General features: G+C 42.0%; 1 protein-coding gene across 3 annotated transcripts in view; it reads left to right on the forward strand.

The window, feature by feature from the left end:
* The window catches only part of TMEM132B (transmembrane protein 132B), a 184738-nt gene that overhangs the window by 153311 nt on the left and 5942 nt on the right, over nucleotides 1-25485 (forward strand). For 2 of the 3 annotated variants that reach the window (XM_052691188.1, XM_052691186.1), the window contains exons 6-7: nucleotides 16387-16592; nucleotides 24063-24336. In XM_052691188.1, the coding sequence (XP_052547148.1) occupies nucleotides 16387-16592; nucleotides 24063-24336 (480 nt within the window). The remainder of the gene's footprint in view (nucleotides 1-16386; nucleotides 16593-24062; nucleotides 24337-25485) is intronic. The other variant, XM_052691187.1, reaches the window with a different exon arrangement.

Consider the following 25485-nt stretch of genomic DNA (forward strand, 5'->3'; position numbering starts at 1 on the left):
TGCTTATGGCAGCATTGTGTTCCTTGGCCAATCACAAGGATGATTTAGGAGGTGAGGATCCCGCCCTGGATTTAAGCTTTACTTTTCTGCATTACTCCAGCCCTGCTCTGTGAAGTTGCTGGACTATAGCACTAGTGCCACAGGGATGACTAGAATACTTCTATCTCAGAAGAATTTATTGTCAAGAAACCTGTTGGAGACTGTGGATTGTCTTATTTTATACTTGTGGACAGGTTTACCTAAGTTAGGGAAATAACTGAGTATCACTGAGCTGCTTGAAATGCATTAAACTTGTAATTAGAGCTTCTGGTTTCTTGTTATTCTGGCCAGAAAACAGCCTCTTTGCCCCCAAATAAAATTCATCTCTATGAGTCACAAGAGAGAGACAGGAGAACATGGCAGATCTCTCAGCAATATGTCAGCTGTTGAATTAAGGATTTTGCTTTTTGTCAAAATATCAGAGGTTCTGACATTTAGGTCACCAGTTCTGCTAATTAGTTTCCTATCCGGACAAAGCACGATCAGAAAAGAATAGCACAGCCACTTACTGAATATTAACAGATTTCTCTTAAAAAACACACTTGTAAGACAGCAACAGGTTGAAGTCTATAGTGTTCTATGAATGTGCCAAGCTAAAACATTGGGTTGAGAATCATATTTGCACACAAAACAGCTCCATGTATAGCAATAAGGATGACAGCGAGGCAGTGTACGAGATCACATATTGAAGAATTAATATTCTGTACACAGTACACATTGTACACAGTTTATAGCAAAATATATGTGTGTGTCTTCCTGAAGCTATTTTTAAACACAGTCTTCAAAGCCAGCTTGAGAAAACAGTGTTTAGTCTGGGAGAGGATCCGTTAAGAACAGACCATGCCGACATGTGCAATTACACAGATCTCGGCAGAGATGCTTATGGTGTCTTCCAAGAGACCAGCTGCTGCTTCAGAGGAAGAAAACAATTCTATGGCGTAGCATTTGGCTGCTCCGAGAGCAGAAATGCAAAGGGCATGGATCCCAGTCCTGGGAAACAATCATTAGCCTGAACTGCGATATTGCTCAGGATCAACTCTGAATATTTTATACTAAGAGATGCACAGAGTAAACAGCTCAACAGAAGCAAATGTAGCAATGAGAAACTGTTGTTGAGAGAAAATTGACAAATATCTGGAGGCTTTTTCTCCAAGTTCTGTAGGAAATTAACCTTGCTTTATAAACTTTGATGCGGTGGGGCCATTTGAATATTTTAATTGAGGCTGTGTGAACCTCATGGATTCTCAGGCACTTACACCTCTTGAACTGTCATTCTGGCTGGGCAAATTAACTCAGATTTCCATTGTCATCGTAACTGGGGCCAAAACGTGCTTCCAGCTAATGTCTGTGTGAAAGGCACTGAGGTGACAGAGGTGTTCCAGAGGGCAGAGTCTGCTCCGTGTGAATGCGACAACAGCCATTAGCTGTTAGCTAAGGGATGAGGAAAAAGTCCTTATCTCCACCCTCTTTGCAGAGGCCATAGTTGAGAGAAGAGGGACTGGGCAGCAAATGATGCTTTCTGGACAGCAGAGCCTCCCATTTTAGCTAAGCAACAATTTTTTGAGCATGGAGGTGCTGTGTAACAGCAAGATGGGCGTATGATGCTGAATCTTCCAACCCTCCTAACAGGCTTTATTTGCAGAGAGCTTTGTGCTGAGGCAGCAACCTCTACTCTCTGCCACCAGACCTTTGCATCCATCCCTCCCTCCCCCTGGTTCTGTGGGCCTCAATTGCGTATTAGAATGTAACTTGAGGGTTTGCTTTGGGGTTTAATTGCTCCACACCCACATTTCAGTGACTCCAAGATGCACTCCGTTGAGCGACTTAACAGCAGAGGTTGGGAATGATGAGCCTGACACACGTTTTGAAGTGCAGTTAATTCATTTGACATGAAAAGCACCTACCACTGACAGCAACCAGCTCCCCTTCTCTGCTGTGGGAGAAGGCAGTTTTGTTCTTGCTCTATTTTTAATTAGCATTTTTACATTCTTACTGTACAGAACTGGAAACCAGAATGAGAACTATGTTGCCTTCATTGAAACAGCAGCAGGATGAGAAATATATGTAGCTCGATGGTTGCATCAGGATTGGGGTGCATCTGTGATCGAGAGAGGAATTGGGAAAATCCAGCCATAAAGGATGGTAGCTAAATAGTGGATTAGTGAGTTAGACAAGGATGAAGGAACAAAAAGAAATTAGCAGTGGCATTTTCTATTTACATGAAGTACAGGGAATGGAAGTGCTTGCTGGGGTGTGGCTTTGTCCTCCTCCAGTTCTGCTGTGTGCTGTAATTGCGAGTGCCCACCAGGTTCCATTGGAGCAGTGCTGAGCAGTCCCTAAGTGGCAGGATTTAACCATTTGTTCTGTGTTGTGGATGCTTAAGGTCTGATTTATACAAATGTCACTGGACTGAAACATTAGAAGAGGAATAAAACTGTAACGCACGTAATTCACTCCCACATCAGAGATCTGTTTCCATTGCTAGAGGTCAGCAGTTACCTTTGTGTGTTGGGATCACAGCACAAGCATCTCTAGATCTTTAAAGTTGACATCTGTTTAATGGGAAATACCAACTTAATCCATTACCTCTACATTTTTCCAAATGGGGAGAAGCCAGAGCATACAAGCATGTTCTGGCCAGCGAACGACTAACTGTGCAAAGGCAGCAAAGGCAGACAGATCTGTGCTGGAAATAAAGATGTACGTATCCCTGTATATAAAATCTGTGTTACGTATACAGTACAGACTGCATAATGATTATTGCTCCTGTTCTATTTTTGCTGTCGTAATTATTGTGCAAATGGTCCCATTTGCAGTGAGTAACAACTGCTGCCATGCAGTCCTGTGTTAAGTCCTCCCTTAAACATGAGTGCAGATCAGAAATCTGTCATGAGCCAGAAAAAGGGATGTACTGTAATCAATGAAAGACTGCTGAGCAGAGATGCATGAACTCCTTGAAGTGCCAAGAATGGGCTGTTAAATACACATATCCTTCATTGAAGAAGATCTGAGCGCTCCTTTGAGTTGCATGCATTTATTATTTGTGGAGTATTGACGACGTACTCAGCTCTGTATAAAAAGCAGTGCAGATGCTGTGCCTATCCTACAGATCTCACAGCTGAATGAGAGCTGCACAGGGCTTGCTACAATATAGACGTTCTGGGAGGTAATCCTTTATTGAGTTACTTGTACAAATACCCAGAGCAGCTTAGCAGTGAGGAAGGAATGGCATTGCCCAGGGAACAGAGAACAGAGATTGCCCAGCAGGACTGCCAGCGAGGGGGAGTGCTGTGCTGGAGCTGCACTGGCAGAAATGATAAGTTCCTAGCAGGAAGCACGATCTCCTGTTTATATGCTGTATTTATTTGCGCTTTTCCGATTCCTGCTCCTACGATTACTGCCTGGATTTAATTTACAACCCCTCCCCAGTGACTCTTTGGTTTCCTCCTGAAAAAAATAAGGGAAAATCCTTAAGACGTGCAGTCCTTCCTTAGGTCTCTTACACTCACCATTATCTGCTGCAGAGCAAAATTAATGCACACCCTTCCTTATTGTTTTCCTTCTTAATTCATTTCTTTCTATAGAGGCTCAGCAAGGACCAATTTTCCAAGCGAGTTTTTAATCGCCTGAGCCCAGCGTGATTACTGTCCTCCAATCTAGTTGCCATTTGATGCAATCAGCATTTCAGAATACAATGATTTTTTTTTTCCCCCAATATAAATGCTGTATGGCCAACTGATGACACTTGGCTTCAAAGAAACATAAAATCTCAACAGTGCTGCGTGGAAGAAAATAACCTGATTGTGAGGACTCCCCTGGCCGAATGCGTGAAAATAATACGAAAGAGTTTCTTTCCAGAAATGGTGTAATATGGAGCACAAAGAAATGCATGATTCCAGTACTGAGGGTGGGGAAGCAGGGAGAGATGGGCGGAAAAGTTGGGAATGCAGCGTGCTCAAAGGTTTCTCACTGCTGGAATGCTTTGAAGGGGCCTTCCAGCAGTCCACGTTGCCAGGGGAGATTTTCTTTCCATTTCTTTTTGTGCCACCCCACAAATCAAAAATTTCAATATGCCAGTACTGGAAAACTGGAGACCTGAGGAGCTCCTGTCATGCAGAAGCTGTAGCCTTCTGGATTTTCCCAACCTGCAGCGAGTTTAGCGTGAAAGATTATCAGCGTAAAATAAGATAATCCTTCCTTGGGCTAAAGTGCTTACTGTTGTGCTTTTCAGCACATTTTGTACGTTATAAATGCCAAGGCTACATTTGCAAAATTAGCGAGTGGTGATCAGGACCAGAGTGCCACAGGCAGGGGCAAAGTAACACAGAAGCAAATAAAGGATGGGGAGGGGATATCAGATGCGTTTTCCTTGCAGCAGATGCCCAGAGCTGGGTGTCTCCTTGCAGCCCCTTCAGCTGAGTCCTGAATGACCGCATTTACCCTGAGATTGGGAAGATCCATCCAGCAGCCTCACTGTGGAGATGCTGGGGGGCTTCTCCTGGGTGCACTTTGTAGAACCAAGCCAATGCCTGCAACCTATGCATCCTTCCCACTGTTCTCTGCAATGCAATGTGATTCCAACTATTTAGGTTACAGCTTGTTTGTTTTTTTACAGTGTTGTTGGTGACTATGGTTGTCTAAAGTCTAGTAGACAGCCATTTGCTGGGACCTTCTGTTCTTTGCAAACTTGACAATGTGGCTTGTTTAATCGCCTTATGTTATTATTGATATTTTCATCTTCTCTAACTAATTTTTGCCGAGGAAAAATGTATTATTGCCAACTCTGATCTCCTTAATTCTGGTAAGAAAATGCCTCCAGCTTCATCCCATTTGAAGGAGACACAGATGGTTTGTATATGATTGTGACTCTTTAGAGAAGGCTGCTGGCATTGTGTGAGTGTCTGTGGGGTCAGGACAGGAAGGGATCCTATTTAGCGAGACTGGAAAAGAGCTGGAAAGGTGTCTGCCATTGCCTGTGTTTCAAATAATTGTTTCTCTGTCACTGGGAGTTCAGAAAGAGCTGCAGCAGGAAAAAGCCGGAGGTACCTGAAAGCGAAGGTGATTCTAAATAAAGAAAGATAGGATGTGACTGAAAGGCAAAAAGAAAACTAAGGGAAAGAAATACAACGCATACAGAAAAGCAGGGGTGGAAGCAGAGTAGCTCAGCCCTTCCATTCGCCCTGGCTCAGGGTTGGACACTGGTGCACTGTGCTGCAGCTGCTGTGCTCATGCTTTCTGGAAGGCAGAGGGGATGCCCAGCTGTTGTCCACTGAATTATTTTGTTCTGGTTTTGGCTTAGGAAGGCTTGGTCAGTACCTTTCAGTGCCATAAAGTGTGTGAGATGTGAGCTGCAGAGTGCAGGCATGTTTGCTTGTCAGCATGCCATTGAGCAGCACAGGTGTGTGTGATGGACATAGATGGAAGTGGTGTGGGCTGCAGATTGAGGAGGCAGCATACAGCTGCACAAGAATGGTCCTTAATGCTGAGTCAATAAGCACAAACACCTGCACTGAACATGAGTTCACTAAAATCCACTGACCTGCTGCAGACACAGTCCATGTTAGGTAACAAGGAAGGCTGCAAAGTGTAGAAAAGCAAACATCTTACTACCACAGAAAAAGTGCTCTTTCACATTAAATCGATAGGACTACATCTCTGACCTGCATAAAACATGAGACTTTAATAGAGTCATTGCAGTAAACAGAATCTAATAGTTTTGGTAGCTACAAGTTGACTTCAGAGATGCCTGCTGCAAGAGAATGCCCTGCTATCAAGGTGAGATTACTGGCAGGCAGGAATAATTTCCTTCAAAGTCATGCTCTCTCTCTCGTTGAAAGTTTGAAGTCAAGCAGTAGTTTTGAAGAGAACATGAGCTTCTTAAAGACATTTAAGAGCAAAATAATTTACAAAGCCTTCAGTGCTGTGCTCATAACTATAAAACCACAGGACAGCACTGGTTACCTTGTGTAGGGCATGCCAGGGATACAGTATTAGCTGCACAGGATTTGTGTTCTGTTTAGGCAGAAATGTGACAGCCACAGCACTGGGTTCTTTGTCACTATTTAATTTTGTCTCTCTGTTTAATGCAAGCAGGGAAGAAAGTGTCTTCAGAGCACAATAGCACAAAAGAAAAATTATGCATTAAGTAGAAAAATGAAATCAGTATTTCACATTAATTTGTAACTTGTTCTTTTTTGGTAGCTATAGCAAGCTAGGAGAAGAAAGAAAGATAACCTAGGATTTCATGGGAAAGTAGTTTCTGTGTTTGTGCACAGAATACTTTGCATCTGATTGCTCCTATGTGGTCGTTCATCTGGTAGAGCTATGATATCCCTCTGAGTAAGCCTGTTTTGGATTGTCAGTGTGAGTAACATTGCACAGAATTGATGCTAACTTTAACTACTTTTGGTAGCAGCCAATGCAAACAGTTCAGCTTGGGCTAAGAGATCTGAGTCAGTGATACATGTAAGACATGGACAGATGTAATACATTTTTCCCAAAACCCAGGTGAGCTAATGCACAGCTTGCTCAGGTGTATTTGCCAGAGCTGTGAACCTGCTGTGCATTTGGATTACCTGGCTGATTTATTTCCATTTTGGTTTTCAGGTCTCTCTTGTTCTAGGGTTTTTTTAACCTAGACTTTCCCTGTTTCTTTCTTGAGATTTTTAATGTAGCTCCATTCAGACTTAATTTAGAAGTTTTTTTGGTGTTTGTTTGTTTGTTTCCAGCTCTTTTATGCTTTCATAGAATCGCAGAATGGCCTGGGTTGGTAGGGCCCTTAAAGATCATTTAGTTCCAACATCAGAGGAATCCTCTGTCCAAAGAAAGGCCAGAATGAAAGGGCACCTCTAGAGATGAAGTCTCACTATAAGGAAATGACAGCTGCTTCTCTTATATATGTATACATATACATACATATATATATATATATACATATATACACAGAAGATATTTTATTGATATTCAGCCACCAAATTTACCATCTATGTGCCTGTTTGCCTCAGTGTTGGAGTGACCTGCAGCTCCAACCTCACTTGTCACTGCATGGAGAGTGGCAACACATCTGCAGACATGCACAAGGGGATGCCATCTAAGGATGATGGGCTCTACATGGCAGAGGCACTATACAAGCCCATAATTGCTCAGTCCCATGCCAGAGGGTTCTAAGGAGAAAGTGATAGTATCATTATTAAAGAAATGCATGTGGGTCAAGGCAAGTAACTGCTCCCAGTTTGCTCATGCTTTGCTTATACCACTGGTTGAGTATACTTTCCTCTTAATTCCATAATGTACCTTTAGGCTAGGAAAGAGAAATCACAGCATCTAGTAGAAGCACCGACTCAGTGGATGTTTTCTGTGATTCCAAGGTTTAGGATGCATTTTTATGTTGTAGATAGCTTTTAAATATACTTGTCTCGTGATTAAGATAATTAGTCTAAAGAAAATACATTTCTTCGTGTTCCTGTGCTTTTACATTCTTTGACTGCAGCCTGTTTTTCTGTATCTATGCAGCCCTAGGGGGAGATGCTAAAAAAACAACCCAAAAGAGGAAAAATCCAAAAGTATAACAGAAAACTAACAGCAATACTCTGCGGTTTGTCATTTATCTTTCATGCATGAGTTGGAATGGCTGTTTTGGCCCAGATTTGACAGGGGAGCTTGAGAGCTTTGCAGATCTATCTTGGCATTTAGATAGAGTTCATGAAGGCACAACAGCTGTAAATGGCAGAAAGATTGACAGGAAAAACATTCATTTGTAGCTGGATTTTAACAGGGTCTTAGATTGGTGAGCAAGAAGTTCAGTCCACCCAGGTCATGTGGGCTTAGAGCCATGGAGGAGTCAGGTAGCTCAACACTGATCCTCCTGACAATTCAATCTCTGCCCTTAAATCAAAGTCAATAGCAAACTATGGATTTTGATACATCATTGTTCCTGAAGAGCTCTGTGGAAGAAGGGTAGATTTTGTGTCATCCTAAACGTAGGTGTTTTGACATTTGTTCTCACTGTCATTAGCAAGTTTGTAAGATTCTTTTCCAAAGAGAAAACTCCATGTCCTCTTATGCATTTTGCAGATCCTGGTAGTCCTTAGGTCTGCAGCCCCTTCTACGGCCTTTGTGCTGTCGCTGTCTTGTCTTGGAGATTTGGAAATTCTGGGCCAACACCACAGCAATCCTCAGGGTTCCTCTTCTGGTCAGTGGTTTCAATAAGCTGTGTTCCCTCACTGGTGGAAAGGATTGTGTAGGGGAGATGCCATCCTTGACTATGCCATGCCCCTTAACTCTGTCCCTTGCCCTTGGAAGACACTTAAAGTTCAATGAAAAGACCAAACAACAGGTGGAGATGGTGGGAGATTGCAGTGACCCTTCTTAGCCTTGTAGAGTTTAGTTAGAGAGCTTGTAAATCAAAAGACATTTTCATCTTTGGTACAACAGATTCTTTTTCTATCAGCGCAGTGGACAAACATCAGTATGACAGGCACTTGCACCAGGCATGTTGTTTCTCTGCTCTGCTCAAGGTAGCTGAGATGTGTCGCCATCCCCCTTGTTGGAGTGTGGATTTATTGATGCAATCAAAGTCAGACAACAGGCAGCAACAGAACACGCTTCACCTGAGTGCTCTCCCCAAACAGGGCTGCTCCTGCTTTTAAGCCCTGCAGGATTTGTCCAGGTCCACTCCCTGCACTGGAGGGACAATTCCCTCCTCTGCTGTTGCAGCTGGAGAACATAAAAGCAGCTGCTGCTGTGATCAGATTGTCATGCTTTTAACTCATGGGCTGTGTGTAACCCCTCTGTGATTCAGAAGCATTGCAACTGCTGTCCCTGTGTGGGTGGCAAGAGGTGAGCTGTGCCCTGAGGCCTCTTCTGGTTTGCTTCCTCTGATCCCTCTGCATATGAGTTTCCCTTGTTCCTCATTTCTTGGGCTTCTCCTCCTGCACTGGCAAGGAACCTCAGCCAGGAGTGGGAGGGATAGTGGGGCTATAAGGCAGCAGGTTATGTAAGGATCTCTTTGCAAGAGACTCCAGCTGACTGAGGTGCAGCTTAAGTATGTCTGATGTAGTAATTCCTTTGAATTTTTATGCAGAATTTAAGTTTCTAATTTAAGGCTGTGTCACGACTGAACCAGGCCATCTTTAGCACAGTCCTAGAGTCTTGTTTACATACCAAAGCAAGCAAATCTGGCGCTTTGCACTGAGTTAAGCTCAGTCTCACAATTGTGTCATTCTGACATTAAAGAGAGATGAAATATTTTCTTTGAAAAAATCTGCTATGTCACTCAGTCGCCTCCTGACAATTTCAAGAGCCTTGAGACTGCACTTGAATGGAAACCTAGCTGCATTTTTGGTACGCCGAGACTCTGTTCTTTCTAGTGCACTCACCCTGAAGGACCTCCCTGTGTTTCCTTCAGTGTCTGTCCAAGAGCTCTCCCTGCAAAGCTCCATCTGCAGGAGCACAGCTCAGCAGTGTGCATCGCACAGCCACACCAGCACAGGAACTGGGACTCAAAGGGCAGGTGCTCTGTTGCTGGAATACCATGGGATGTGTGATCCAGCAATGTCTAGAGGCTGTTGGGAGTATTTGTACGTGTGAGGATCTTGCCCATCTCTGTCTGTGCAGCTCTAAATTTGGTTCTCTGAACAACACCCAGCTGTATCCCTTGGCTTTTTCCACTTACTGCATAGGGAGCTCTCTCTCTTAATGCTGAATTTCTCTGTCAACTTGTATTAAATGTATAAAGCATTCTGGTAAGAGGGTAAATATATATACCTATGTGACCAGAGAAGGAAGACAATTTCTTAGCTCTTGGCATTCTCTCTGGGTAATTATTTTGAAGCACTTGGCTGAGTGAAAGTGGTTTAAGGCTGTTTTTGTTGGCCATGTTTGCTTTCTAAATGTCCCCTTTTCCTTATTTTTCCTAATTAATGAATTATTTGTTGCTCAGAAACTAAAAGCTAGCAGGGAAGACTTATGAATGTAGATGCACTAAAATCTAGGCATAGGACCAAAGCTTCCTTTGCAAAATAGAAGTGTACTGCTGTGTATTTAAAAACTCCTCCTGGATTTTTTTTTTTCTTGTTTTCAAGTGATTCCTTATGCAATAAAAATGGTGTCTCCTTTCCTGACTGGTACAAGATTAAAGGCTGTATAGGTGTGGCCAACATTCATGATGGAACACATCTCTTAAATACTACACTAAGCCTGCAAGCTTTGTTACTCTTTTGGTATGATGGTCTTGTGGCTTTATGGTGCTGTTGTAGCTGCAATATATTCAAATCCTATTCCAAGGGAAGGGGTGCAGGTGTCCTTCAGAGGCAGAAGCAAGCATATGTTCTCCTTTTCCCTACGGAATGATCCAGCACAAAGACATGGCATGCAGTCCTGGCCCTGCTCTGAAGTCCTTCTTTTCCACTGTGCAGTGGGAGGGCTGGGTGCCCGTGTCCTACACCAGGGCTCAACACACTGAGTGTCCTCCAGTGTCCTCTGCATGCTGTGTTGTAGCACCTATGAAGCACTTGTGAGAGATGGGGAAATGAGGAGGTGACCTGCATTTGCCAGGAGTGAGAAGAAAGCAGCAGGCACAATAAGCTTCAGCAATTACAGCTGACCTGCAGGTTTTTTTTTTTCTTTTTAATAACACGTTCTTTAGAAACCTTTATTTTCCCTCTTAAAATTTCATTGGGAAAATTGAAGGATATGCAACATACGAAATTGAATGAATACGCATGTAATTGTTTCTTTTTCTTTTAATTTCATGGAGCCTTAGATCTTAAATTTCAGTCACAGGGATTAGAGCCATGAATCTGAACAATAAGTTTACTTAGTACACAGAAGATTACTTTTTAAGCCCATTATTTTACAAAGGACTTCAGTGCAACTGGAGTATGCTGTATCTGCCTAAATATTCTCCCCTCTCACTTTTCTCAACAATGTGTAAATTACTGTCAGCCTATAACCCCATTTGTGTAATTCAAGAGAAGGAAAAAAAAAGAAAAAAAAGAAACAACTGAGGAAAAGAGCAGTTTATAGTTCAAACACATGTGTTAGTTTCATCCAATGACCAGTTTCTACAGTACAGGTTCAGCGTTTGAAATCAGAATTGGTGCAAGAAAAAGCTGGCACCATATTGCTGGGGTTTCACCAGGTAAACAGATCTTAATCCCTCCTGGGACACCAGCTGATGAATATGAAGCACGTGGATGTTTACTTAAACTACCAAGTGTTGGTAATGCTTAATCTGCAGACGTTTAAGGATCAAACACTTAAGCTAAAGACACCTCATACAAGTATGTGCTTAGAATTTGTGCTGGTTAGAGATGCTTTATCTCAGTGCAAAGAATGAAGATGTCTGTCTAGAGATAAGCATGGCTGGCTGAGAAGGCTGCTAGCCCAGGAGCAGCACTGCTTCGAGTGACAAGCAGAAGCCAAGCTGACTTGTGTACCAGACTGCCTAAGCAACAGAAACTCCGGGAGGAAGGATGAGAACAACTTGCATAGCAAATGGACAAAGGTATCAAGCATCATTTCTTCATATGCAGGGGAGCTGGCAACCCTGGTGGACCAACCACCAGGTCCTGCAAGCGAAGATGTTCCAAAGATATCATCTTAATCTGGCCACTGATCTCACCTAATGAAGATGATCTCTTCATTTGTAATCTGTACAAAGTGGTGCTGAATCACTGGGAAGAGCAGAAACGGTCATGTTTAATTCTGAGAGAATTCCTCAGATTTTTGTAGGAAAAAAAGCAGATAAAAGCTCAGCTGATTAGTAAAGGGTCTTTGCACATGGAGCAGAAATCATGTTGGCAGGAACCATGTACTGCTATTAGCTGCCCCAAACCACTTCCAGCATTCACTCTGCAGAATCAGTGAGAACGAAATGCCAGAGTGTCTGCCCATCCTTGCAGCTGCACAGCCACTGTGAATGCACAGCGGTTATTACTGAGCCTGAATTATGTCAGGCTGAGGAGCAAACTGGAGCCTGAAAGCACATCCACCTTCTCTGGTCCTCCTCTTTTAACCTGTGCACCCAACAAACTTATCATCTCTAGCAGGAACGCCCCTGCATGGCATGCTGGAAAGTGAATGAGAGCAGCTGCTCTGCACCTGGGACTCAAATCTTGGCAGATCTCATGTGTTGTTTAATAATTTTGCATAGATCAACAGTTTTTGAATAGTACACACTTCATTCAGTACAGCAGGTTTTTAAATTCTCATTGTACATTTATGGATCATTGCACCTTTTCTAAGCCACAGCAATTGTCTCTATTGTCAAACCCAAATGTTAATGTCTTCCATGCTGTCCTTCCCTCTAGTTCAGTGCATTTCAATGGGGGTTAAAAGGTAAAAGCACTCCAAAACTTCAAATAGGCACTGACATCATTGGAAGCTACACTTAGTCCCATCTCCCTCCTCCTGCTTCTCCTCTTCAGTAAACAGTGACATTTAGAGAGAAATGAAGCTTCTTTAATAAGACAACAGAGTGTCACTAATTCTGTTGTGCTAATTGCTGCTGAGCTTGTATTGAAATGATCTCACGTTGTCCATGTAGAGCTCTGTGCAGCCGTGTGACTGATCATCCCTCCAGAAGCCTATGGCACACACCATCACGTTTCTGTGGTCTGTTGCTCATGCAGCTCTTCCATTTGCCATGCAGCTTTCTAAACCTTTGGTTCCATGGACAGAGGATCTCCCTTTGATTCTAGCTTCCAGCTGCCCATTGCTACACTTCAGAGCATAAATTACAGTTTGTATTTTGTACCAGTGTCAATGAGTAGTCTTCAGAATGAGCCCAATCTGGCAAATTGAGTTATGGATGTTACTGTCTGCATCTGACAACCAAAGATGTAGAACATGGGAAATCTCTCAGGCCCATCTTGACCTGTGGAAGCTGGTAGATGGGAGAAACTTCCATTGTAATGATATTTCTAAGTATAGCTATTGGAGTGCACTGAATCATGCTGTTTGTGTATCGTTTATATGTGACATTATTACTCACTGCTAAGATGAAAAGCAAACACATACACCGCATTGGGGAATACTTGATTTAAACTCTTGCTTCTGTTTCTAAGTAGGAAACAAACTTCAGAACATATCTCGAGGGATTCTCACGGCCAACCCTTGTATCTGAAACTACGGCAGCTATTCCAGAGAACAGTATTTGGAGAACTGATTTGCCAATAAAAACAAATTCATGTGAAGAGGCTGTTTCAAAAATGACACTTCCAAGACTACTCTGCGCGTGTCTAAAATTACAAGGGAGTAAAACTTCTGCTTTCGTTAGTTCCAATGTCAGCACCATGTCCTTTGCCTCCCTTCACTCTGTCTATTCTCAATCTACCATTTGCCTCCAATTGCTTGGAGACAATATCTGTAGACCCCACTGCACACCATGAGCTGGGACACAGGGAAGCAGAACTATTTTCAGAATCAACTGCACAGAGAAATGCCTGTGTGCAAGAGGTCGAATTGTGTGCTTTGTCAGAAGCCTTGCAGTGCATCCAATGCTTTGTTAACACAATGGACAACCTTTTATTTTTACTGTGCTTTAATTAATGTGTCGTGACATAAAGTACAACTGCAGCCAAAACAAGAAGTCTGACATTTTCTAGGCTGACTACTATCAAGCAAAACTATGAGTTTAAACAAAAACAGCTTTGCTGAGCTGAAAAAGGCTTGGGAAAACACTTTGTTTCTCTGTCTCCAGACATAAAGTCATAAGCCCTATCTTCCCACCCTGTTGTTGGCTGAGGGAATACTCCAGCTGTGCAAAGAGTGGAGCCAGGGAGGCACTGCGCTCACCAACAGAGGAGGAGGACATTAGACTCATTGCCCCTTGTGCTTGTTTCTCATACAGGAAATCAAATTCTTCAGGCTCATGGCGAAATAAAAATCGCAGCATAAGGGCTAGGAGTAGCAAGCAAGTCCTTCCTAATGAGCTAACAAGACAACACTGAGAACAGCATAGCAGAAAAGGTGGAAAAGAAGGCATTCAAGGAATATCACAAAATTAGCATTTTAAGATTATTAGGTGAGCTACAGCAAGTTGGGCTTTGCTGTCCAAAAATGGAACAGTTGCTCACTGGTTAATGAACACAAGGATTTGGGCTGGATTTCTGTCACATCTGTCTCTCAGTCTCCCTATGCAACGAATGACCTGCGAGCTGAGGAGGAAGTGCAAGATTTTCATCAAAACCTTGATGGAAAGCCGTAAAAATTAACCACACAGCAAGCTGATTTGTTTTCCTGTCATTTCCCATCCCCTCTGTTTCACCTGTTCTCCCAAAGAGTGTGTAAACCTGCGCTGACCCTTACAGGGAATGCTTTCCCAATTACTCTTTGGATTGCCAGCGCTTGATGAGGCTGTGAGAGGCAGCGCAGGGCAAACGGTGCTTCTCACAATTACTTGTGGGGATTGCAGCCAACCACCTGCTTCAAAGCCCAGAGAGGTTAATTGCAGCCCTCTGTCTCCTGTCCTGCCCCTGTACTTGTACAGCACCGATGTAAAGATGTATACTTACCTCTTGGTCTGGATATATGCGAATGGATGGCTCTGTCTCGATGCAATCTGTGAAATGTGTAAGCCAAGCCTGATCATACTTTTACAGCTACAATTAAAGCCCATCTTTCTGTTCCCCAGTTCAGAGCCTTGCCTGCTTGCTGACAAAAATCCAAGGACCTTTTAAGACAGTACAAAGAGTAATCTAAAATATTAGGCGCCGTCTTGTCAGGTATTAGTTATTCCCTCGATCAGGCCTTGATGTTTATCCCTCCCTCTTTGGGTTTTCTTAATTATTTCTGCCTTGTTTTAATTCTCAGAAAACTCCCTAGATGTGGGCTTTATGATTTAGAATCTCAACTGCTCATTCAATTAATGGGCTTGATTAACGTGCTTAAACTTCCCAGAGACACTTGTGACACATTATGAGGGGGAAACGAGGATTCTGAGTATGCTCCATCTCATTTGTGATACTCCTGAGACTGGAATCCATTAGGAGCTCTATTATCAGATAGATAGTTTATTTTTCATATTTAAATTTCTTTTTTTTTTTTTTAATTCTTGTATTTATTCAGCATTGGTGTGGAAGGATTATTCTTTCCAAGAGTGACTTAGGTTCCTGTGCTCCTTTCCTTGTAACTTGGTTTACTTTGCAAAAAAATGATTCAAGTTTGGGTATGTTGATTAGAATCTGACAAGCTGACATGCAAATGGCATAAGTGGAGGTGCAGCTCTTCTGCTTTATGTATGAGTATCAAATATGGAGAGAAAACCATCACATAGTGAGCTTTCCTAACAAGGCTGTAGGATATTAAGGATATTATTCTGTGATTCTTTGAACTCCACGTAACTGGAATCTAGACTGGAATCTTCAGCCAGTATCTCTTTGTTTCTTTGCCTATTGATACAGTGCACAATACTGGTGTAGGTGGATGGTTGTACTAAATGATCTGAGAGGTCTTTTCCAGCCTTAATGATGCTGTGTTTCTATACCGGAGCCTCAGTACAACGCAATACAGAACAGTCCTGATGGGAGAACGGAGCCCATTTCAGTGACAGAACCACCTCGTGTGACCCACGGCTCTGCTTCAAAGCAGAGTGAAGATGTGTAATGAATACACGTACATAGGCATGTTATATACATGTATATGCATGAATATGCATATGTATAAACTCAATATGTTAATCTAAATGTATGCATGGTCTAAAAGTGTACGTATACACACACGTAAGAATATAAAAAACGTGCCTTATCAAGAAGTTCCATCCTTCCTGGATGCAAGTCAAATGCATCGCTATGCCAGAATCCTTATATAATTTCATATAACGACACACAGCAATTATGAATACATTTTACTAAAACAATTACAGAGAAGTTCTAAAAATTAATGCTTCTGCTGCACTTCTGCTCACAAGCCATACGGGGAGCTTCTGTCTTTCAGTATTACAGTGCTCAAGGAAAAAGAAAAGGATTCTATTTTATGGTTCTGAGTCAGTCTTTTTCTTACTAACATATGGCCCCATTTTTCCAGGTTCTTTAAGCAAGTTGTAAACGTAAACTTTGATGCATATGGAGTTTGATTCATGAAGAGTTTAATTTGCCTAGTATAAAAGATTCACGTAGGTTATATAACATCATTAAATTATTTTTGTAGTTTGAGTAGGCTCCATTGAGGAAGGCAAAACTGTTTCCCTGGCGTCCATTTATCACTGTTTGCTACTAATTAGAAAACTGAAAATACAATATGCATGATTCGCATTATCTGCGCTGTCTTTGGACTGATGCATTGTTCCTTGTGCTTCCTTAGGAACTTTTATTCATTTCTCAATTAATTTTTTTTTTTTTTTTTAAGGTTTCTGACAGATGTGACTCCATCTTCGTTAATGGCAAGGAAATGAAAAGCAAAGTGGATACTATTGTTAACTTCACTTATGAGCATTTTACCACCCAATTAGAAGTGACGGTCTGGGTTCCACGGCTGCCGCTGCAGATAGAGATCTCTGACACAGAGCTCAGCCAGATCAAAGGCTGGAGGATACCCGTCACCTCCAATAAGAGGTATGCTTACAGCACGAGCACCATCCTGAGCCTCTGGTTTTAGAATGCTTCAAATTTTTAGTGTTTCTCAGAATCTCAACACTCCTGTTGGAAATGAGATCTATACTTTGCCTTCATTACAGTGCCCAACAATGATGCGAGTAGGCTGCATTTTACCCTGACCTGTATAGTTTAAAAGTCAGTAGCTCTGCTAAGAGCAGTAATCAATTCCACGCAATCTCAGGAAATTGTACCACAAACTCCAGTGTGCAAATCTGACACAAAGAACCTGGACCTCTTGCCCCACATACAAAAGTTTTTGTGTGTGTGATGTTCAGCACTACCAGTGCTGGTTTCTGCGTATGTGGCTGAATAAAAGAAGGCAAGGGAGGAGTCAGGCATTCACTGAGAACACACAGCACTTGGATGTTGCACAAGTGCACGTCAGCCTATGCTCTGCAGGACTCAACCTGGGCATGGCTCAGGGGACAGCTTACACCAGAAACTAAAGGGCACCACACAGATCCAGAGGACGTGCACATCTCGGTGTGGCATACAGAAACAGCCATTCATCATGAACTCAGCAGTCTACCTACCATAGCATTAGAGAGGGAAACGTGAGCCTTGGGAAAGAAAATCCAGATATTTTGAGGCTGTTTGGTTTTAAGAACAGTCAGAGTTTCTGATTTTGCTTTCCTGTATTCACTAAATACTTGAGTAATGTGCTGGTTTCACCATCGTGTTGGGAGGCTGCTGTTCAGCCCATTCCTCTGTAGTGTGAGGCATCATTTTATGCAAAATACTTAAACTTCATAAAAATTGAGAGACTTTGAAGCTTGTGAAAAGCATATCTCTGTATTTTTCCTTAGCATAACTTGGTATTTCCAAATCCTAGAGCAGCAGCAAAAGTACACTTTGCACAGTACATTTTCTGTCGTTTTGTTTTGTTGCTCTGGATTATGTGCTAGACACCTTTTTATAAATGAATGTATGGTAACTGTGGAGTCCCAGCCTGAAGCACTGATTGAGCACCTGGGGAAAGGTCCCAGTCAGCCCTGGGTACACAGCTGAAGGCAGTTCAGCTGTTTGATAGGAAGGGGTGGAACCTGGCTGCCCGTCTCTTCGACCCCATTTAAGGGCCGACTGCTACTGGGGAAGGATCTCTGGTTGGAGATCCCTTCCTCGTGGAGTCTTTTCTGTGAGCTCAGATCTTCAGAAACAGGTAAGCACTTTTCCTTTGTAACACCATTCTATTCGCATTAGTTCTTTTGCTGTTACACTGCTGTATCGCCCTTCCACCGTGTTGACCTTTCTGATTGTAGCAATGAATAATATTTAATATTAACAAATTCAGAGCAGAATAATGGCTTCTTAACAGTGATTTCCAATCACTGTTTTGACCATATTTCAGGTCTCTGCACATTCTTGCTGTCCCATACAGTTTTGCACTGTAGCAGGTTAAGTACAGTAACTAAAAAAACAGCATGCTTTTGAAGGCAAAACCAAAACTGACTCAAAGGCAAAATTTCAGTACAATCAGCAGTCTCACAGAGAGGCAGATGGAACAGCTTGGGAAGATGTGAAATCATGCAGGTGGCAAAGAGGTGCAAGAAGGATCAACAGGGCTCTGAATGATTATCCAACCCCTGTACAGCAGACTTGGGTGAAGCACCACTTAACAGATCTGAATTAGGCAAAAACAACAACAACAAACAAAACCCATTATTATATTATATTATAGAAGACTATCTTCATATGAATAGTTTCTATCAGGACTCACACGGACTGAAAACATTCATGACAATAAACACATGTGGATTCTAAGTTCTGTTCTCTTATCCTTCCCTACTGAAAATATCCATTCTCATAGAACACTCATTTGGGCAACTTGCTAGATTAATAACTTCCAGGAATGCTACTATTGGTGGATTTCAGGAGAAGCTGAAAAATGGTACAGGGCACCAAAGCATGACACCAAATCACATTCATAACACAGTGGGAAAGCAGTACCAGGAGTCCTAAACACTGTGGCAGTTCTAACTAAAGCACTCCGTTTGCCCAGGAGAACATCTCAGCTACTGAAGAGCCTTACAGAGCCTGGGCAGACTGCAGCAGAGGAGAGTTATCTAACACTTTATGAGAGCATAAAACTCAGGGTAATATAGAAAACCTACAAGAAACTCAGGTAATGAGCTCAGAAGAAAGAGACTGCCATTCCTCTTGGCTATGTGGATGTTTTTTCCAGCTATAACAGAAGAATACACAATGAGGATCTGCTGCAGAAGAAATGTGTGCTTGCTTCAGCGATAAAGGCGAAGTTGCTGTTTGTGGAAGGAGGAGATGTGCTAGGCAGTGAATGAACACACGCCAGCTGCTTACAGTCTCACTTAACTTACCTCCTGCATGCAGTGTGCCTGATACTGTAACACCTCCTTAGGCACAACTCCTACCAAAGCCAGTGGGGATTTTGCTGAGTAAATGGCTGCAGGATGAGGCTGTTGGTGTTTATTGCGGGAGTGAACTTCCAGCAGAAAGCTCAGCAAGTTAGACTTTCAATTGTAGTTAACGCTCGTGGACATTCTGACTTTAAATCCATTATACAGATTGCTGGAAATTTACCCCCCGGTGCCTAGTTCTGATTTATTTGGCCAGCTGAAATAAAGACGTGGTCTGAGAGCCTGCTCTGTTTGCAAGCTGGCAAGCTGTGGAAGTGTGCTGCTGCTCACATTGCATCTGAACTGCTGGCATGGCTCTGGCAGGCGTTTGCCATCAAGGGTGGGAGTAGGGACTTTCTTGTACCATTCCCCAGAACTGCAGCTGGTAAAGTTTATGACACTGCATGTCAGCAATCCGTGCACTTATGAGCTGGAAATAATGTACCCCTTATTTTATGGAATGTTCATTTGTTTTCTTTTTGTTTTTTAAACTTTGTGGGGATATTATAAATCAACAAGCAGCCCAGGACTAGCATCAGTTTTGCTCAGTCTGCTATTTACTTTGTACCTAAGGATTTTACGTTTCTTTTATTTTTAGATCTGGCTGGATTTTTACCTGAGATTTAATGGCTTTTCTTCTGTTGTTTTTTGGATTTTTCTCTTTGATTTTCAGCCTACCTTATTCCTCCATCTCTTTCGTAAGTGCTTTCTTCCCTAATGCTCTGAGGGAAGAGCAGATGGAAGTGAGCTACGTGGGTGTGGTGAAGGGTCCTTGATCCAGCATGGGCTTACAGAAATACTCCTCCTTGTAATGGGCTGCAGAGAAGCTCACAGTTGTAGCAAACAGAAGGTGTATGTTTAATTTAAAGTCAAATATTGGAGTGGAGGAGAGGTCCAGCCAGTCTCTGCCAGTCTAACAAGGACATTTACTTTGATTCCTCGTGCATCTGAAAAATAATTATCTTCTTCTGAAGCTCCTGTGCTAGTTCTATGCCCAGTACATTTACATGTGATGAATGGCTCTAAGTTGTGTTAATAGGAACTGCACGGCTAAAGCCTCACAGAACAAGCTAAAAATTTAATCTAAGTACATATCTGCAACTGGAATAGCACTCTGTTTTTGTGAGGCTCCCAGAGAAACAGACATCACACAGCAGGACTCCAGCATATGCTTCAGTGTCAGGCACATGGTGCGTTGGACTTGTACCAGCATCTGGTCACTGAGCAGAAGCTAATAAAGCCTCTACTCGATCATGGTGACTTCACATCACATACACCTCTACGACCTACTTAAGCCAGACATGGCAATGCTTGTGAGTGGCACGCTGTTGAACATATGGTTAATTTGGTGGCGAGTCTACTTCAGTCTGGTCTCATTCTGGAGACAAACTCAGGGAAGTCAGCTGGAGTTAAACAAAGGTAAAAGAAGTGCTGAACTAGACCTTGTGAGCGTTGTCACCTGGAAAGGAAGCCATCCTTTTAATGAGAATCAAGTGAGACTGGATTCAAACCATTTCACTTGTGAATGGTAACATCTGCACAAAGCTTGAACATTATAAATTCACACCTTCCATTAACTGAGTTTAAAGCTGGGGAGATAAGGCCACAGTGGCTTTTGTTCACAGGCAGGCTGCATTTTCAGGATTTGCAGAGGGATCGGTGAAATTGTTTCTCTTCTTGAGCTCGGAGTGGAGCTATGTACAACTTCTGCCATCTTCCACTAAATCACCTTCTGGTGGCTTGAGTTTTGTATTGAAATAGATATTTTTTTTCAGCTGGGAGTGTTGCACGTGGTTTTGAAATAGGTGTCTCTTCACAATGAATATTTCAAATTCAAGACCAGCAAAACTGATCTCGTTGGCGTTTTTTTAAGCAGAGAATTAGCATCTGGCCCAAGAACTTGATGCCTGGTTTGAGAGTGGTGCAAATTAAAAGGGACATACTTAAACTGCTTGAAGGCCGTGTCTGGAATATGGAGCTGACAGATCACTGATTAGATCAGTGCTAGCAGGCACCCTCACTACAGGGCTGCTGCTTTAACTCAGCTCTCTGGCAAAGGCTTTTCTGTGTGAAATGTAAATGAAATGTAATTCTGGCAACCTTGCTTCGCTCCAGAAAATTAAAAATAATAATAATAATAAAGAAGTCTTCCAAACAAGGTTGAAAAGCAGCAAGAAATTGGATAATAAGGATTCTGAGCAAGTTCCAGAGCTAACCTCAGAGATGACCAAGGGGAAAGAAAAGCAAAATATGCAGCCATAGCTCATATTCATGAGGACACGTCTTAGAAAGAAAATGAGCTCACTGCTTAAGGAGGGAAGGATTTTAATCCTGCTGAAAACACTGGAACAAGAAATTTAAGACTCTAAAGGGAACGATGCGATTCAGTGGATTTCAAACATTTTGTTGGGTCTGTGGAGACAGAACACTCAAATGCTCTTATAAACTGAATCGGGGATTTGTGGCTTTGAAGTGGAAATGGATATCATTTATTTAAAAAAAAAAAAAAAAAAAAAAAAAAAAGAAGAAGAACCTGAGTCGGTACCTGGTAAAGCAGAATTGCAAAGCATGTACTGGAAATTCAAGCACCTCTATTTTTCCTTTGCACTGACATAGGAATGTGTCTTGCCCAGTCCATGACTTAAGGATGCTCTTCCACTGTTCCACATTTGCATGCAGTAGAAGCCAAGAACTTCTAAGGTGAAATGTACAGATATCAAGAGTTATAAATATTACTGAAGGGGAAACAGAGCCCTTACCTTTGTCTGCTTCAGATAACACACAGAAATACATGGGCTTGAATCATCTTTTGGTAGCACTGGCTGCCCAGAAAATCTGCCCTTTCACCACGCTCCTTAACTCCTGGTCTTGCTGCCCACAATGGGTTGCTCAAATTTGTCTGAAATGTATTTCCTCCTAAGCAGTCTACTAGTCTCAAGTTTTAGAGAGTGAAATTAAAAGTAAATCAGTACCAAAGAAATGTGAATAGCAGAAACACTTTGGATCTGACTGAGCAAAACATCTGGTGATATAAAGGTGAGGAGAAAACAGAGTGGTGTTAGAAAAACGAGTCATTGTGGATGTTGAACATGTGAATAGTTCTCTCCACATCGCAGCATGGTGGTGCTGTGATGTCTTTTTCCATTGGTTCCCAGTGATTCTGCAGCTTTTTTCCCCCAAATCTGGCAAGTACTTCTCACCTGAATGGCCCCTGCACATTCTTCTCTAGTTCTGCACAGGTATTAATAGCACTGTCAAAAAGCAGGGTTAAAGCTCCACATCTTGGGGGCTTGGTTTTCCCAAAGCCTGTGATTATTCAGAGCTGGGTTACAGTTTAGGTGAGCTAAAGAGCATTAGAATACAGGAATGGTTTGGAAGTGGGAACCTGAAGGAGTCTGTGAACTCTTTCACAGCATTATAAAGCCAAAATACATCCAAATAGGTCAGGAAAACTCTATCAGCGTCCCTTTTCTGCCTCTGTGGCTGTTTTGCTGACTAGCTGTGTCAGCTCATGGTCCAGTTTGAAACTTAGGCTGGGAAAGAGAGAACAACTGAAAATTTCCCTTGGCTACTCAGCTGGTCTCCTTTTTTTGTGCAATGTAAATCCTATCTTAAGATCCTCTTTTGTTACAAAAATCCATCGGTGCTTCATTCAGTGACTAATGATGAACACTGCTGTTTTGCGCACATAAAACCAAAAGGGCTGTACCAAATGCTGCTTATTTCAGGCTGAATATATACGTATATCCACCTAACAAATGATGCATTGAGAATATATTTCTAGTGAATGAGATTCTGTAACACCAGGACTTTATAGCATTTTGAAGAGCACAAGGGCTTCTCTTAGATACATTTTCAGCTTACAGTTTGCCAACTTTGTCATAAAACAATTTATAACAAAAGCAATTCTGTTTTATAATAGTTTTTCATAGCTGGTATTTCAAAAAGGAAGATAAAGGACCACAGTAAACACAAAACTACTTCCCAAAATACTGTGAAAAATAAGAGGCTTACCCAGTATTTCACATCCTTGCTATAAAGTCACTTCAGCTCCAATAAACAAGCAAAAGAGAAAGGCAAAATATTTCTGAACAATAAATTCCACAGCGTGAGGGCATAACGAGTAAAAATTTGACCACCTAGGACTTAATGCCTGACTTGCAACAGATAAGGAAAATCCATGTGTTTGCCTCAAGGAATGAATAACAACAAAGAATTTATAGGAAACTAAGTTTTAAACTAGAGAAAACTGTGAGATGTAACCAGCCCTAACACCATGTACAAATCACTGATAAAAGGCTTATGCAAAACTGTGATATTGACAGAAATTATATTTTGCATAGGGGACAAGGTAGAAAACTTTAATAGGAGTGTATGTAACGCTGTACCTATTCCTGAGGGTGAATCTCAACAGTCTGGGATGATGTTTGTACAGCACCGTAATGAATAATGTCATAATTTAAATGCCTAAATTGGGCTTTTTGAAGTTCTGCGTGGTCTTTGCTTTTCTAAATGTAGCACTTGCACTGACTATATGAGGTTCTCAAACACAATATTGAGGTGGAGCAGCATTTTGAGGACTTAAGCAATGTAATACAAATGCTATGAGCACGGGTGGAGGAAGGGATGCTAAAACTTCTGCTCTCACCCCTGCTGAGCTACTGTAGGGGTTTATTCCCAAATGGCCCTCTCATGGATCTTTCACACTGCTTTCCTTAGCACTTTACAAGATTTGATTGCCAAACCATGGTAAGGAGAGCGAGTGGTAGATCCACTGAACTAGCAGCACCAACAGCCACACTTGCAGGTTGCTGGGCAGTTCTCCAATAACAAAGAGCTAACTAACTGATACAGCGTCAGCTTTTAAATTGTACAGCACAAAAATCTGCAGAAGCATAACACTCAGATTTAAGTGTTCTTCCAAAATCTGGCTACCTGTTTATCAAGCAGTAATAGATGACACTAACCTTAATCTAACTGAAAATACTGTGCAAATGGAGCTCTGCAGTGTTGAGTGGAGACTGTGGCAATTCAATAAACATAACTATGTTTACAGGCCTACCCGTGACAGTGAGGATGAAGAAGATGATGAGAAAAAAGGAAGAGGTTGCACTCTTCAGTATCAGCATGCCATGGTGCGAGTCCTCACACAGTTTGTAGCCGAATCCTCTGAGTTTGGAGGCTACCTGACCTATATGCTAGGCTCTGAGTGGCAGTTTGACATCACTGACCTTGTGACTGATTTCATGAAGGTGGAAGATCCCAGGATTGCTAAGCTTCAAGATGGCCGAGTTCTGGTGGGTCGGGAGCATGGCATCACCACGGTCCAGGTACTGCCACGGGTGTCATTGCTTTAGTAGAAGCCTAAAAAGAAGTTGGAACAGGTTTTCATTTTTGCTATTTGTCACCTCCATGCAATACCTTTAGGTGAAATTTTGGGAGGGTTGTATTCACTAAGGACTAAGAAGTACAATGGGATTTTATGAACAATGGAGGTTGCATCATCCATACAACCAGCTTCTTTTTAAATTGGGACCTTATTAACTTCCTGGTTAGAAAGATTTACCTAAGATTTACCAGCATTTTTACATGCCTAGATGTCTTTGAAAAACTGGTCCCTAAACATTCACAAAATGAAACACATAAAATAAACACAAAAACAATCTTGAGAAATCCTTCAGCGTTCATGCTCACCCATCTATCTTAATTCAGATTTTTAAATCAAAATAAGGAATACAAGCATCGAGGATAAACTGTAAGCACTCATAATGTTCCAGTCATGCTAAATTTCCTTTGTAGTCAATGCGCAGAAACAAAGCTCAGTTCCTGTCAGCCTAAAACAAACAACACAGAGAAGGCAAGAGATTTCTGCCCTTGAAGTACTTCTTTCTCCCTAGTAACTATAGCAGTGCAGAAGGCAGCCAGGTCAGATGCAGGTATCTATAACATAGGTATCTGATGTTATGGTAGATGATTTACACATCAAATATTCAGGGCTTGATCCAGCTGACTCAGGAATCAATTGAAAGATGATTTATGTCCTTCGGAGTATCTCAGAAACAAGGTCTTAGAGCAAACTGACAGGACTGTTTTGGCACAAGGAAAATGAAGATGGGCATCCATTGGGATTTTTCAAAATCCATTTTGCAAATCTCTCACTTCATGGAGGTCCTCTGTTCTCACAAAGGCACCAGGGCAAGTTCCCATTGCTCAGCCTTGTGCACTAATCCTTAATGAGTTTCAGCATTAACTGGTATGCTGAACATACCAGATTAACACGGTGTCTTGTGCTGCACTGCATTCATTGGAAATGTCATAGACAACACAAAAATGACTTTTTTTGTCAAACAAATTTGTTTAATTGAAACCATGCTCCATAGTTGAGATGAGGTGGCCATTTTTGAATTGTTATGACGTTTTATTAAATTATTTTCGTAAATATAGCAATTCAGTAGCAAATGAGTCCAACCTCTTGGGGG

The sequence above is a fragment of the Tympanuchus pallidicinctus genome, unplaced genomic scaffold, assembly GCF_026119805.1.
Source record: "Tympanuchus pallidicinctus isolate F22 unplaced genomic scaffold, pur_lepc_1.0 scaffold28, whole genome shotgun sequence".
Lineage (NCBI taxonomy): Eukaryota > Metazoa > Chordata > Aves > Galliformes > Phasianidae > Tympanuchus > Tympanuchus pallidicinctus.